This window comes from Charadrius vociferus, unplaced genomic scaffold (assembly GCF_000708025.1).
Source record: "Charadrius vociferus isolate BGI_N301 unplaced genomic scaffold, ASM70802v2 scaffold384, whole genome shotgun sequence".
Lineage (NCBI taxonomy): Eukaryota > Metazoa > Chordata > Aves > Charadriiformes > Charadriidae > Charadrius > Charadrius vociferus.
In genome coordinates, this window is record NW_009648234.1 from 952,813 (window position 1) to 968,210 (window position 15,398).

A 15,398-nucleotide genomic window follows, 5' to 3' on the forward strand; every position below is an offset into this window, starting at 1 on the left:
TTGATGTAGTGAGTGATTCACAATAAAATTATGCTACTACTGGGGAAAAAAAGCCCACTAAAATAATGATCATACATCCTTTAACTTCTGGGATATAACATTTTTTTCAACAGTAGAAAACCTTTGTATTTGATTAAAAAATGAAAGTTAAGAGATTTTCATTGTATCTTTGATGCTCTACTTAATATCAAAGCAAATTTCTGATAGTTAATATGATCACAAAGCAGCTGGTGTTGCTCTCCAAACTAAAGAATTACACACAAAAAAAACACCAAACCCACTCTTCAGGCATCTGGAGCTGTATTAAATTTACAATGCAGTGTTAATGTAACCTTCCCATCCCTTTTTCTCCCCACCCCTGTTTTTTTTTAAATGAGTGTGCTATAAGTGAAATCTAACATTTAATTTAGTTTAATATATTGTAGCTATACTACAGAATATCTAGATTTTATATCTAGAAGGGAGGCTGAGGCCGGGCTCAGACTGGATCCCAACGCCCTGGAACTTTGGTTATCAGCCAAACCAAGCCCAAACTGTGCAGCTTCACGCCCATCTCTAATCAGAAGCATTAACTTGACACTTTTCCAGACATGAGTAACCATTCTTCCATGCTGGAAGAACTCAATAAGATGCATTGTACAGCACTATTTCCATGTCTCTTATTTATATTTGTGTCTTAACAACAAAGCCTGACTTTGGGACTTTCATTTAATCTCCATTAAAGAGCAAAAATGTTTTTTGATGAGACCCTTTCAGTTCCAGGTTTCAGTAGCAATTTAAATGAGAACTTTGATATAAGGATTCTCTCTTCTGGTTTGGTGGGGTTTTTTAATAGCCATAAAAAAGAGTATCTTAACATCTCCTGGAGATCTGACAAGCATTACTCCATTGAAAATGAATATGTTTTGTTCTGCAGAAAAACATAGGTACAAATTAAAAGACACTCAATTGAGCATCACTGCAGAAATCTGTATAAGGAAAGTTAAATGTGTGGAAATGTTTGAAAGAGGAGGGCCTTAATAACAACAGCTGTACAAATAATTTATTAGGAAAAAAACAATAAAGGTTTTAGATGGGGCCCAAGAATAAAACATAATTAATTAAACCATAAAATGAATAAAGTACCTTACTGCACTGTGCTTTTTGACCCTGCTTTTACTCTGCTCACATGTTCCTGTACTGGTAGGACAAACAACTGTCCTTTCAAACCTGATAAACAATTCTGCACATTAATTACTTTGCCTGATGTAAATCTTAACAATTAAAATGAAAATGCATATGTTCACAGTGTGCAAGCACACCACTAATATTTGAAGCAATCTATCTTTTTTTCCCACTTCTGACTTTACGGGTTGTTGACAGACCGTGTTCAACAAGCAGCAGGCAAAGAAAGCATTTGCCCAAATTTAAAAAAAAACAACAAAAAAACACAAAATAAACCCCAAAGCAAAACATCAAAAGCTCCCCAAAAATCAATCAAAAAACAGGAGGATCCCGAAGACAGAGACAGTGGAGCAGTCAAGAACACTTTTAAACTTTGGTTACATTTGGGGAAGACATGCTTCTAACCTTGGAAACGTGGAGGCAGACAGAAAACAAGCTGTCTTTGCTTATTGTCTTTACAGTTCATCATGGCTAATTTCCTTTGGAACACAGAGCTTTTTGACTCCCGATGTGTAAAATTTTAGCAGTTGAACTACTTTTTCTGTCTTTTTGTTACACAGATTGACCTCTGTAGACCAGAACAAAGCCCATCAACCGAAGCATTCAGTTTTGAACAAGCCTGAATGAAGATCCTGCTTTCACTCAAAACCTCAAGCATTTTGCAATTTGTCTCAAAGGGTTCATTTTTGTAACTCTGAAAAAAAGTCTTGTCAACATTTTTGGTTTTGACAAAAAGTAAGCTAAACCTCGTGGTTTTGCCTGATCTTGATTAATTTAAGGGTTTAAACTTAACTCTCACAATGAAACTCAAAGGGTATGAACTCACATGGACTGAAAGTGCAAAAGGAGTTTAAGTAAGCCCTGCGAAACACAACCAGAGAGTTTCACTTGGCTCGATTTTTCCAGCTTGGCATGTTGTAAGGGAGAAAACCCAGATGAACAGTCTATCCCAGCTCCTCTTCTTCTCCAATAAACTGCTGATTTTGGTACAAGGATCAAAAGCAGGGCCATACTTTCTCATATACAAGAGGCATGCCGGCTGGATGGGCGGAGGGAATGAAGGCATTCCGTCAGTAACCATGTGGGTGCTGAAAGACTCATTTCAGTTTCCCTGTTCAACAGTTCACTGGACATTTGAAGCTGTTTAGGCTGTATAACATCACCACCTGGGGTGTGGAGATACAGAGGCGAAACAAAGAATAAGGTTGATACTAGAGAGAGAATTCTGCCCCCCCCAAAAAAAAAATAATTCTAAAATCCTCCTGCAGTTCAGCACCTGATCGAAATCAGGATTTTAGTTTCACTCGCCATAGCATGAGACTGAAATCAGATCTGAACTTCTTCAGTGTTCAGGTGTGGTTGGATCCAGAATTTATATTTTGGCTGTTACAACCAATATTATTTGTAATATGGCAGTGCCTAGAATCCCCAGGTGCTAATCAGGGTACCCTCACGCAAGAATTTTTACAAACTCATCACAAAACAAAACGAGACTCTGTATTTATGTTTCATTACATTCCACAATCAGCTATTCTAGCTGGCTCTAAGAGCCAACAAGATCTGTTTACATGCTATAAATTGAGTTTTCCTTTACTCACATTCTTGGCAGATGATATCTAATTGGTGTTTTTTCTTTATGGAAATTGCCACTTCAAAAAAAAAATCAGTACAAATTTCCTAACAGTGAGCACATCTTTTTAGTCATGTCTTACCATCTCTAAAAACACAGAATGAAGAAGCTACTGCAGTCTCTTTAAACTGCAGTGAAAAAAATTAAGTTGGTTAGGAATTCTACTTTAAATTTATTACTGCTCAAAGCAAAAAAAAAAAGATAACTATTTTCTATTTTTTGCCTACATTTCTTTACAATTTTTGGAGCTTTCAGAAGCTTTTGTTTTGCAGTATTTCTCTTTAAAGCAAACCTCTTTTTTTTTTTAATAAAAATATACCTCCTGTGAATTATTCATTGCTAGTAAAATTTAAAAAAAAAAATCACTGATCTGTGAAAACATGTTTTGGTGGAAAGTTTTAAACAACGCTGTAAACTCCTGTGGAGTTTTAACTTCATTTATAAATGCGGAAACTGATGCAACTGCCCAAGCATTGAAACATGAATCGCCAAACCTAAGGATGTCACCTTCCCACCACGAGTCTTGCGGGTCTATGAGAAAATCACACATCTCTCAATAAGCTAAAATCCTCTTTGTATCAGGGATGCGACACAGTCAAGGTGCAATAATAATGATAACAAGCAGTAACAGCATTTACAAGCACAGTCCTGATTTTCACCAGTAGATTTCAAAGGCTCCGGCTGGCAAAGCACGCACGCACTTTCTCAAACGCTCTCCTGAATCAAGACCACGAAGTTTTACCAAGGTGAGCAACCCCATTTGGAGAGGTGGAAATATATACTAAAAGAAAGGAAAAATGGCTCATCAAAGGTGTCCCAGGAAATTAGGGGTACAGTCCAGCCATCTGACCTCCACTCTCGTATCCCTTCGCTGGACCGTGCTGCCTCACTCTTGGTTGCACCAGAGTTAGTTCTAGCACCACTTCTCCACAGCCTTCTCTGCCGTGGCACCTTCCGCGCCGCACAGAGAGGCGACAGTGCATCCAGGATGCAAAAAGCCCGAGCATTCTGTTTACATTTTTCTGAGGGTTAAGTTACAGGTAAAATACTTATTTATTAAACATAGTTGCTTAAAAGGTTAGGGTATGAAAGATGGGAGACTGTGTCTGCCTTTCTCTTCGCCAGTGACACACTTCACCTCCTTCTGTGTTTTTATTAGCTGGTATTCACAATACATCAGCGACAGCTATGATGAAACCAGTGGCAGATTTCACTGCAAAGCAGCTGGGTCATTGTCCCATGGGTCTTGTTGCTTTGCTGCGTGAGATCTTAAAGTGACCATCACTATTTTGGCTTCTTTTTTTCAAGAAGCTGAAAGGGAGGGCATGAGAGAGTTAAAAGGCAAAAGAGATGGAAAGAGATCGGGAGTGGAGGGAAATAAGGAGACTGCTTGTGTACCATGTACAGAGCTACTTTGAAAAATTCGGAGGCATCTAAGTATCACAAACATGATCCCTGCTGTGGGCAGCTGTATGTGCGAGTGCTTTGCCCGAGGGTGTCAAATCAAATATCCACTGCTGGTTGGTACAGTACATCACTTCCCCTTGGGGATTCAGAGTGGAAAAAGAGGAAAAAAAGGGGGGGAAAGGTTTAAACACAACAAATGGAGAAAAACTTTAACAATATCTGATACGGCTTATCATATACTGTCATCGTATTTATTATCAACAATGTAGGAGAGAGGAGAGGGAAAATGAAAAGAAGAAAAAGGAAGATGGGTTAATGCTGAGCCTTGTAAGACTTACCTGGAACCGTCTCATATCTCTTGGGTTTCCTGCTGTTTTCAAACAATTCTGATTGCACTTGAGAAAAAATTTTAAGAAGAATCTGGAAAGATAAAGAACCATGTCACTTCTATTAACCATAACAAAACACGTGTTGCTATATTCTGTTTTAAAATATACATCGTACTCATTTACATGATGGTGTATCAGTAGACCAGGACTGTAAGAACTTATCAAAACAGAAACAAAACAACAAAACCAAACTGTAACAAAGAGAAGTTAAAAAAATAGTCAGGTAAAGTACAAGCAATGTGACTGCTATCCACTCTGAGCTGGGCTGCTAGCTGGTATAAGTCAACATATCTACTCTGATTTACGCCCATTTCCTCACTGTGTGTCTGACCGCACGATTTTAGTCTCTTTCTTTATCTCTCCCTCACATACAATGTCTTTCTTTTGCTGTCTGAAGGGATTTTCCATGAAACAATATAGAAGGATGATGTTATTGTAAAAACTACAAAAACGGACAGGGCAACTCTGAAGCAGATAAGCCTTGAAACTATTTAGAATGTATTAAAAACCAGAAACAAACACAGCTCCCAGAAGAAGCTGATGGGATTTCATCATGACGGTGCTTTTAGTTATTGAGATTTCAGTAAGTAAAGCAGAGAAGCAGAACTGCCTAGAGTCCAGATTATAATCTTACACGGATTTTGAGTGAGGATAAAAAACCCCCACAACCTGAAGTAATACATGACAGCTCACGCTGTCCAAGCAGATAAACCTATTAACATTGTACAAAGTTCTCGTGCCAATTATTTTTGCCCTGTCACATATGCCTATCTTTATGTGCTATTATTCTGTAGAGTTTAGCTTGTCATGTACATAAGTTGTATCTTCAGCATGCATGATTGTCTTAGCCAACACTAAGCACTAGAACATGTAGATTTTACAGTTTAGAAATATAAGGCAGGCATTTTTCTGTAAGCTTTTCCACAAAATTTTGTGTCGAATCCAGGGAGGAGAGGATTCATCCCTTTGTTATCTGATCAATCTGATTAAACTTGTGAATTTCAGAGGTAAAGAAACTACATGAAAAATGATAGTCGTCGGATTAAAACCAAAACAAGCCTGTCTTCAAAATTCAGACATAACAGGCAAAAAAATTTTTTGGCATCCTCTATCGCAAGAGAAAATATTTTCTGTGATTCTTTTCATTTCCATTTGTCGGACAAAATGGGTTTAACTGCAACAATTAAAATAAAAAATTTAAAGACTTTAAGATAGATTTAGAAGGAAGACGACTTGGATGTAAGAAAAAATAAATAGTTGAAGAATTGATTTAGAATACAAAGAATAATTTATTTATTTATTTCTCTTGCTGAGTGCTTTCCTTAAAAAAAATCCGCTTTTGCAGTAAGTTAAAGTCCCAGGTGAGCCAGGCCTATTTCCCTTTCTGTTACTATGACAACGATTTTTTACCGCAGTCCCTAAGTCCCTTCAGAACTCACACATTCATGCCTTGAATTAGAACTTTAAAGGAGAAAGATGTATATTTCCTAGGGTTTACCAACAACAACAACCCAAATAGTCCTAACGCAAGACAATAAAGCAGAAATCCACTCTCCCTTGTTATTGCTACTTTCTTTGCACCACTTACACCGCGGTATTTCTCTTCCATCTGCCCCAAACATACAAAGAAATATCGAAGGAGCTGATCCATTTATACGTTGCTTGAACAAACAAACCCCTTTGAAAACCTCATGACAACTGAAGCCACAAAGACGACCCAGATAACGTCATATAAAACGACTGTCACGAAATAAACCCTTCCAGTGAGCTTTTTAGATTAAAATGTTTCTTTTTTCCTTAAATCTCTCACAAACATTTTTTAAAATATCCAAAATATTTATTTTCTCTGTGTGTGCATTTTGCAGACTGTTATTTTTATCTCCATCGTTCCTTCTCGTTTACGACTTGAAGAGCTCACTGGTTCTTCCTGTGGCACCGATAGGGTGACAGCACAGCGTCCTGCTGCGGTCCCTCACATTGGCATTCAGGTTCAGCGGGAGGGAGGTGTCGGTGCCCGGCTGTCAGAGGGCAACTTCTGTGAACAGAGCCCTGGTCACCTCCTTGTATTCTGAACTAAAAATCCCACAGAACTTTGCGCCTCAGGAGCAGCAGTGAGAGAGTATATTCTATCAAATAAGTCTCATTGACTCCTCATGCTAAAACCTGCGACCTCTTTTATTTCAATGATTCGCTAAGCAAGATTTTATCTGTAAGAATGTTTTCAGAAGGAAAAATGCTATGCATGCCGGCGCACTCCAAGATTCACAGGAGAATTTGAGCCAGAAATCTTACTCGCAAACACTCCTTTTTATCCTGCCCTCTTCTTACAGATATAAAAAAATATTTGCAGATACATAAACTGCTTCTGATTCCGAGATCTGCCAATGGAAGGAAAAACTGCAGAACAGAACCAAACCATATAATGAAACCAAGGCAAGTAACTTTTACAATAAGCCACTGGCTAACTGATTATTTTGGAGGATAACTGCAAACAAAAATCCACGAGAAGTTGTTACTGTGAAGGAAAAATAAAAGATCAAATTAATCAGGAAAATGTCCGGTTTCCTTTTTAAATTTTTTAAACGCTTGCATCCCTATTCATCTAGATAAGAAAAATGCTCAACACAAACTAAAGAAGGAAGAAAATCAGAGCAAAGAAAGGTGTCTGTAAGAGAACTCGCTGTGTCAGCCGAACTGACTTTGGGACAAGCTAAGATACTGCGGTACTACTGTATGTCACACAAACCCCTGCAAGGCAGATACAAAAAGGTAAAAGTTCTAAGGTTATGTTTAACAGTATCTGTGACTGAACTCTGCAACACTGCACTGCAATAAACTAAATTTTTATTTTCTGCTAATGGTCTCCAGAAAATCGGGGTTCAGATCCCCAGCAAACATAAATCAGCAGCATATGTGAAAATTATCTTGGATTTCAATCAGATCTGCGCTGATTCATACCAACAGAGGCATTGTCCATTAAAAACACATAGAAAACAAAACTCTCCTTTCTCTCCAAGCCATCTGCCTCCTACAAGACGCAGAGCATTCTCATCACTCATCGACTGCTTTGCAATAAACACCATTCGGCATGCAAATGCACTGAGCTTTGGGGTATTTAGCCAGGATATTTAACCAACCGCAACTTTGGGAGTTCCACTTGAGACAACTTGAAGGTGCCTGACTTTCTGGAATTGCTGAGCACCTCAGCTCCTGAAAATTGTGCACCTTTAAGATATGACAAAATGGGCATCAGTAATTCCTCATCTCACTTTTGAAAGTGCTGGCCTCAGGTCTGAGTACTTCAGCATTGTGGCAGTATTCATATATATCGCCTGTGCTAAGACGTTTGTAGTTTCTTTGGAGCTCACTGCATACGCTGCACCAAGACAGTTTTCCCTCCCATCACCCCAGATTTAGATTTAGTTTTATTTAGATGCACATACAAGAATTTTTATCTGTCTTCTAATCGAACCACGTCTCTCTTTTTTCCCCCTTTCAGAGTTTCTCCAGACAAATTTTAGCTGCAACTGGGCATCTGCATGAAGTATTTGGTAGGTCGTTACATATACATATATATTTTAAGTGGTTGCATCTGGGAAAGACATTAATATTTATTGCAGCATTAGAATAAAAATGACTTGGGGGGAGCAAAGAGGAGGGAAGGTTTAGCACTAAATGAAGCTGATTTAGGGGTAACAGGAGAATTGCAGAAAGGCTTTATTAATTTTTTTAAATGAGAACCTTTAGCCAGTTTTTGGCCTTAACCTATACATACATCAAAAAATAAAAAACAGAATTTAAAAAAAATTAACTCATTTTCATGTTTCTTAGCTGGCCTTTGTTCCTCGCTAAGGACGGCATTAGCTATGAGTTTAGCAGATGACTCTGATTCCAGCCAAGCAGAGAGCGTGGCCCAGTCATCTCATAGATCAACATCTAAGGGTGCTGGGGGAAAACCTAAATACTTTTGAATGACTATCACTAAAAGTTCTGGCATTGCCATAGAAAACCTGATTAACTTAATGCATACACATAAAATTAATTAAGCTATAACTATAGATTCATCCTTTTTTTCCTATCGTCTCCCCGATATAGTCGACCTTTCTATCTACAGACCGATAGGCTTGCAGAGGTCTCAGAAATGCCACCTTAAATATAACTCCCTCTTTTAGGATTTAGAGGGAGCTATTTTAAAAGTTACTGCTCCTCCTACTGGGAGTTACCATCATGCAGAGGAGTTAGGTTGATGAATCATTTAAGTGCCCCTTTTTCACTTCAGTACAAAGACAGCTGTGTTATCTCAACTATTTTTCAGCAATACTATGAGCTATCCTGTCTGACTTTGTGGGAAAGCAGAGCGGGATCGCCCGTGCAATCCGTAATGCCGTTGAGAGATGGCAGAACGAAGTTCCCTGCAGAGGGCTGTCAATGGACAGTGAGAAAGGGTAAGGGCAAAGGAGGTACGGCCTTGCATCTCTCAAGCTCTTGCCAAAGCAATTGCTGAGCCACACTCCCGCCTTGCCCATGTATCCCTATATTAGCAGGTTCTGTACCTACCTGTGGCAACTTAAAAACATGGCTAGAACTAGAAAGCATGTTCCACACCTCTCAGAAGGTTTATTCTCCATCTCAGGTGGCTGAGAAGAACCTTAATCAAATCCTGTTGGAGTCAGAAAAAAAAATAATCTTTCTTGTGACTTCAACAGGACTAGACAGAAGCCCTAAAGAGCAGTCCCACATGCCACAGAAGGTGTAGTTTAAAAGAAAAAATCCATTAGTGTTTTTTTCAAAACCCTGCCACAAGACCTGGGACTGATTAGTCTCACCACATGGAACCACAGAAATAGATAATATGCTTTGCGCTTTTATAGCGCCATTCTATGGGACTTAAACTTCAATTAATTCTGCCTCACAAAACCCCTCTGCAGCAGGTGGTGTAACTCACCATTTTACAGACAAAGATGCCAGGGCCTGGAAACTGGGAGGGAATTGCTCCCCGTCACATCGCAGGCCTGCCGCAGAGCTGGGACCAGGACTCAGATCTCCTGACTCCTGGTTCTACGTCTTAACTAACCTTCCTATCCACCTTTTGTGCTTTTTTAAAATACACGTACAAAATCAAGAGATATAACATTGTTTTTAACTTGGGAGCAGCCTCTGGATACACTTCAAAAATATCCCTTGTAAAGCAAATACTGAGATATTCCTGTCTTGTTTGGGTTACTGTAGACTTTGGATTCATGGCCTCAGTCATTTTTTGGCATGAGAACATGCCTACCCACCTAGTATGATTATGTTTATCTGCAAATCCTATGATGCTGCAATCTAATGAAAATATAAAGATACAGTGGCATTCTGCTTAAATAATTAAACTGCTTCCAAAAAGTCACAAAGCGAACGAAGAAAAAAATAGAAGCTGTTATTACTAATATCTTTGCTCCAGTTAAACAATATTAAGATTAAATATACTATGAACTACAAAACTATCATTACAGTGAGGGCCTGACTCCAACTCCATCAAAGCTAGGAAATTCTGAGATCAGGGTCTCCCATCCTCCCCTCGACTCACCCATGTGTGTCTTGGCATTGCAAACTCTGAGATAAGTGTGACAAGTAACCCTAGCTGATGCCACAACGAGACAAAGTAGAAAGCTTTACTTGAAAATTCTTCCTTTCAAAGGGATTAGGTCAGATTCTGCACATACATTTGACGGTCAGTGTTTAAGATCAATTAATTGCATTTATTTGATATCATCATCTTGATTTTAATGACTATCACACTAGAAGTCTTCTTTATAATCTGAATATTTATCTCTGGAGTAATTTCATTCTATTATGTCAGTGTGTATTATTAGGGAGCTGATGAGAAAATTTCCTACTCTTTTCCAGCAGTTATAGTCAGTGTGGGATCAGGCATTGCACAAAGGCATTCTAAATGAACATACACCTTATACTGTGTGAGAAATGAGTGAGGTTATTACAATAATCCAGAGTATTTATATGATACTCCACAAACAGCAGCTAATTAATCTTCACAAAACTCCTGTGCATAAAGTGTGAACCCAGTTTAACAAATGTGAAAACCAACATATGTAGGTCAAAAGACTTTCCTGAGTTTGTCAGAGATTTACAGTGAGAGAAGGGAGCAGGAGTCAGATGATAGGACGTCCCAAGCCTAGGCCAGGAGAAGAGGAGTTGGCTGCTCATTTGTCACTTCTTGTCTTTTTTATAGCAGGATTCCAGTTGCACCAAAAATTGCACATGAACGTTATGCCTGCTACACCTGCAACAACGTCCTCATTTCCTAACAGGAAAAACAAGAAACACTTCTCTAACCTCTTGCCTTAATTCACAGTAATTTCTTCGGTTACAGGACCACCAATCTGGTTCGACTTTTCTCCAGCTCCATGCTTCTGCATGCAGAGGACAACCAGCCTATGCAAGAGAACTCCTCAGCCTTGCGTGAGTGATGAGTTAGGTGTATGCAAACCTAAGGGAGATGGAGTAAATGATCCCTTGCGGTCCCTCCCTCATAAATTTCTATGATTCTTATTTTAATGCTTCTACCTATACTTTCTGCTATATACAGCCCCTTGCATTGGCATTACATCTTTCACCTCATCTCACCTCTCTGATTGTCTCAGCTTCTAGGCACTGATCCTGACCTCTTTTCTACAGGAACCTTTTTCTGTGCTCTATATTTCTTTTCCAGCTTTGAAATAGATGCTTGCCAAGGTAAAGTCTGCTTCTGCAGAGGTCTAAAGAGTACGGTTGAGGAGTAACTGCACTGATGCTAACAGAATTGTAATGACGAAAGTGGAGCTGGCTTCAAGACGCGAGGCTTTTGTGTATTTGCAATTTTATTATTAAATCAAGGTGGTTTGGACCAAAATCTACAGGATGCAAAGATCCTTTGCACTGAGGAAAGTCTAGATCAGAAGTTTTCTGTTCAGGCCCATCTTTATTATTAAATTAATATTTAATCCATCAATAACAGCATGCTCATTCCAAGATGCTTGCAATGCAAAGCACATGAAGACATGCAGATCAGATAAGTGTAATAGAGAACAGGTGGAATTAGTGCTTTTATTTTACAAAAGGAGAAAAGCTCAAAAAGGACTTTAAAATGCCACAAGGCAGCGTATCCCTCAAATAAATTGGAAACATCAGATAATTTTAAGTATCAAAAGAATTCAGATTCCAAGGATAACAGTCCAATGTCATTTACCAACATCTACCGTTTAACACCCTGCTTGCTTTCTCCTGCACCTAGTCAATCACTCCAATTTAGATGTTAAGTTTAAAGTTTAAGTTTTGATGTGGGACCATTATTTAGGGCCACTTTTTCTGTGCCTAGTATTCAGACCTGAAATGCCAACTAGAAACACCATGGGAAGGCAGAAGACCTTTACTAGTAGGTGTCTGATTTGTACAGTGTTCGGCCTCTTGCAACGCTGAGCTCAGAAAAGCTAATGCTAGAGACAGATGCGAAAATGGAACAAAAAAGGGTTAGTGATGCAGCTAAGGTAGGCCAACAGATCAGACTACCTTAGAAGTCAATCTTAAAATTACGGGATGGAAGTACCTGTCTTAGAACTGCTCCTGATTTGTTTGCCATGCCAAGAGGTCCTAATGACACTTGCGTAAGTACCACTCTACCTTATGTACTAAAGAAGATAGAGGATGAAAGTGCTGGTATCCTGTATTTCAGATGGACCAAGAAAGAATATTGCACCTTGAGTCTACAGCACCGGTTGGACTTGAATTCATGTCCAACTCCCAGTCTCATGCCTTAATCACAGAACAATTCCTCCTTAAATATCCCATTTCTCTGCAGCCTGGAACATCATATTTCTCTTTGCCCTATAGTTAGTGGCTTTTTTCCCTTAAGAGCTTAGTTTTCAAACCAATAGTAACTGAATGTAAACCTGCAATATGTCATCCAAGCCCAAAACATGTCAGTAAACTTGATATTTATATTCTGTACATCTTCCACCTTCTGCACAATTTTCATCTCTAAAGTAGATTCTGTTCCGCTCTTCTGGAGCAGCAGCAGGCACACACATCCACAACTGCAATTCACACTCATTTGGTAAATGCTTATTCTGTCTTGCAAAGCGATCCCATTTTCAAGAAACAAGGGTTGGGGGAGAGTGCACTGCCGGTTATACAGACAGTCATTTCTCGGTGCTGAATGCAGTTATTTGGCATGGCCACATTTGCTAGGAAAAAAAATCTCCAAGGAAAACCTCCTTGTTTGTGCACTCTGATGAAAACCTGACACCATTAATGAAAATAATAATTGAACTCTATGGGTTCGAATTGAAAATGAAACACAACACTAACAGCGTGTTTGTAATTGCAATTGTTCTCCAAAAAGTCTTTGGAGGACTCTTTGCAATCTGAGCAGTTTCCCTTCTCCTTTGGGTTTTCCTCCTTCCTCCCACACCAAAACTTTCCAGTAACTTACAAGACAATGGCTAAAAGCTTATTTATACTGTAAGATCCATATTATTCGTGCCATTTGGCACAGGACCAAATGCCATAGCATAATCAAAAGTCAATAGGCAGGGAGGTAATAGAGTAGAGGATTGGGCTGACGGGCTGTTGAAAGGGACGTTCAGATAATATTCCCTGGTTTATTACAGTATCTATGGGCTCCAACTGTGCTAAGCATTGCACAGTCACGTTGTGAAATTGTTATTGGAGAAAAGATACACAAAGGACAGGAGGAAAGAAAGGCTTTTATACACATTTCACTGATGGGGAAGTCAAGGCACCAGAAATTAAGTGACTTACCCCATAGGATACATCAAGTTGCTCTTCCAGCCAAGAACCACATACCATTCCTGCAAGTCCATGTTTGTGATTTTACTGGTTCTTTTCGATAGTGACAAAAATTTCATAAATCTCATTGCCTCAGAACATAACACCCAGCAGGATTTTGAAAACACGGCCAAATTCTTCCTCATTACACTTATGTCAGCCTCAGCAGTACACACATGGTTTGGTGCCGGACTATAACACACAAATACAGGCCTGATGATGCTCTGCAATGCTGGGTAAATCTATTCGTTCTTTGGTATCACATTGTCCTTATAGCTCTACACAGGTGCAAATTTAATTCAAGTTCTACTTTGCAAACCCTCCAGACCCCAGAAAAAGCTTACCTAAGTGTTACATGAGCACAGAAACTGATCTCCACTCATTTTTTTTCCCATACCCAGAGAAACCTATGATTTCTTTATCTTTTGACTCTTCTATCCTCTTACCCCACCACTCTCAAAAAATATCTGTACTGCCTATTGAGCCACGCTAGGCTGAACAGTGAGCACCAATTACACCAGTAGCCTTTTTGCTGCTGATGGGTCTGCTGGTTTTTACTATTTCTGCCAGATGGCAGAGGCCGGCACATAAAAACTCTCTACCCTGCAGTTAATGCAGAACTTGTTAATAACTTTCCAGTGACTCCAAGAGATCAGAAAGTTGCACCGATGTGAACGCCAGAGACGGCACCAAGGTTAGGCACCTATTTTACACCTGCCAGAGTGGATATCACTCAGCTGAAAGCTTTCACTCATTTATGAAGGCAAGAGTATTGCCTGTCCCTAAACTGGTTTTGTGTAGAATAAACATGCATTCATTTGCCAAAGAGGCAAATTTACATCCCAGCGACTTGGGATGTACACATTTTGCCTCCTCCCTTTCCTGAGGTCTATTCAGTCGGTAGATTTGCACCTATTGTACTTCTGGGTCTAGTCACAGATGACCTTGAATCCGAACATTGGAGTAACATTATATTCCTATGACAGATTTATAGATTGGCAGATAGGGGTGCATTCAGTGCATTCCTTCCCTAAGACAGGACAGCATCCAATGTTTGTTAGCATCATTAAACTAAAACTGACTTTTCACCTGCTCCCATACCATATGCAGCTGCAAATTTTTAAATTAAACTATGAAGCCATGCATAAATTTACATATATTACAGACTAGCCTCTCCATTTAACATGCAAATGTACTCCAATGTTTCAGAACACCTTCTGTCGCTAATTAATTTGCTGAATTATAATTAGACTAATCCTGCATAATTAATAAGCACAGATTTTTTTTTAATTTCTAAGCAGCTTGATGAGATCATTCACTTCCTTCTATAAACTGCTAAGTAACTGTTAAAAAAAATCTGGAAAGAACATATGTGAAAAGGTATGTTTGATGTCGCATACAAATTTAAACTAGCGGACAAGCTTCAAGAAAGTCAAGATTAATATAGGTATATGGTTGAAGCAAAGAAACCGTCGGCACGTTATTTTCAGGGGCAAGGACCAAGATTTTCTGTGTCTATTTTATTCCTTTTCCTTTTACCCATCGGACCTTCCAAGATCATAGACTGAGACAGAAAAGGATTACAGAACCGTGTGTAGTATTAGGAGATGTTATGATATTAACACACCGCTGTATATCAAAACATTCTCCCTGTACATGCTGTGTGTGGATAAGCTCCTTTGATGGTATTTGGAATTGTTTTCATTTCGGCTGCCAAAACCAACGGAGATCATTCTAGTGAAACAATTAAGTGCTATTAGCACTGGATTCATTCTCTAATGATTAAAATGAAGGGTCTTGCTTTAATGTTGAAGAGCTTGGATTCAGAGAAATATGCATGCCAATGCGTTTTTTAAAATGCGTGGTGTTACAGGCCGTAGACCAGGGAGACTACTCCTGATGCACAAAGCAACCCTCGTGCATAAACCAGCCAAGTCCTAACCTCTCACCCAGCAATTTAATTCTACAGAGAAAAAGGGAAA

The 15,398-nt window shown here is 39.1% G+C and overlaps 1 protein-coding gene across 6 annotated transcripts in view; it reads right to left on the reverse strand.

Moving 5' to 3' along the window:
* Nucleotides 1-15,398, reverse strand: part of EBF2 (early B-cell factor 2) — a 143,777-nt gene that overhangs the window by 32,141 nt on the left and 96,238 nt on the right. For all 6 annotated transcript variants that reach the window (XM_009884129.1, XM_009884130.1, XM_009884126.1 and 3 more), the window contains one exon: nt 4,540-4,621. In XM_009884129.1, the coding sequence (XP_009882431.1) occupies nt 4,540-4,621 (82 nt within the window). The remainder of the gene's footprint in view (nt 1-4,539; nt 4,622-15,398) is intronic.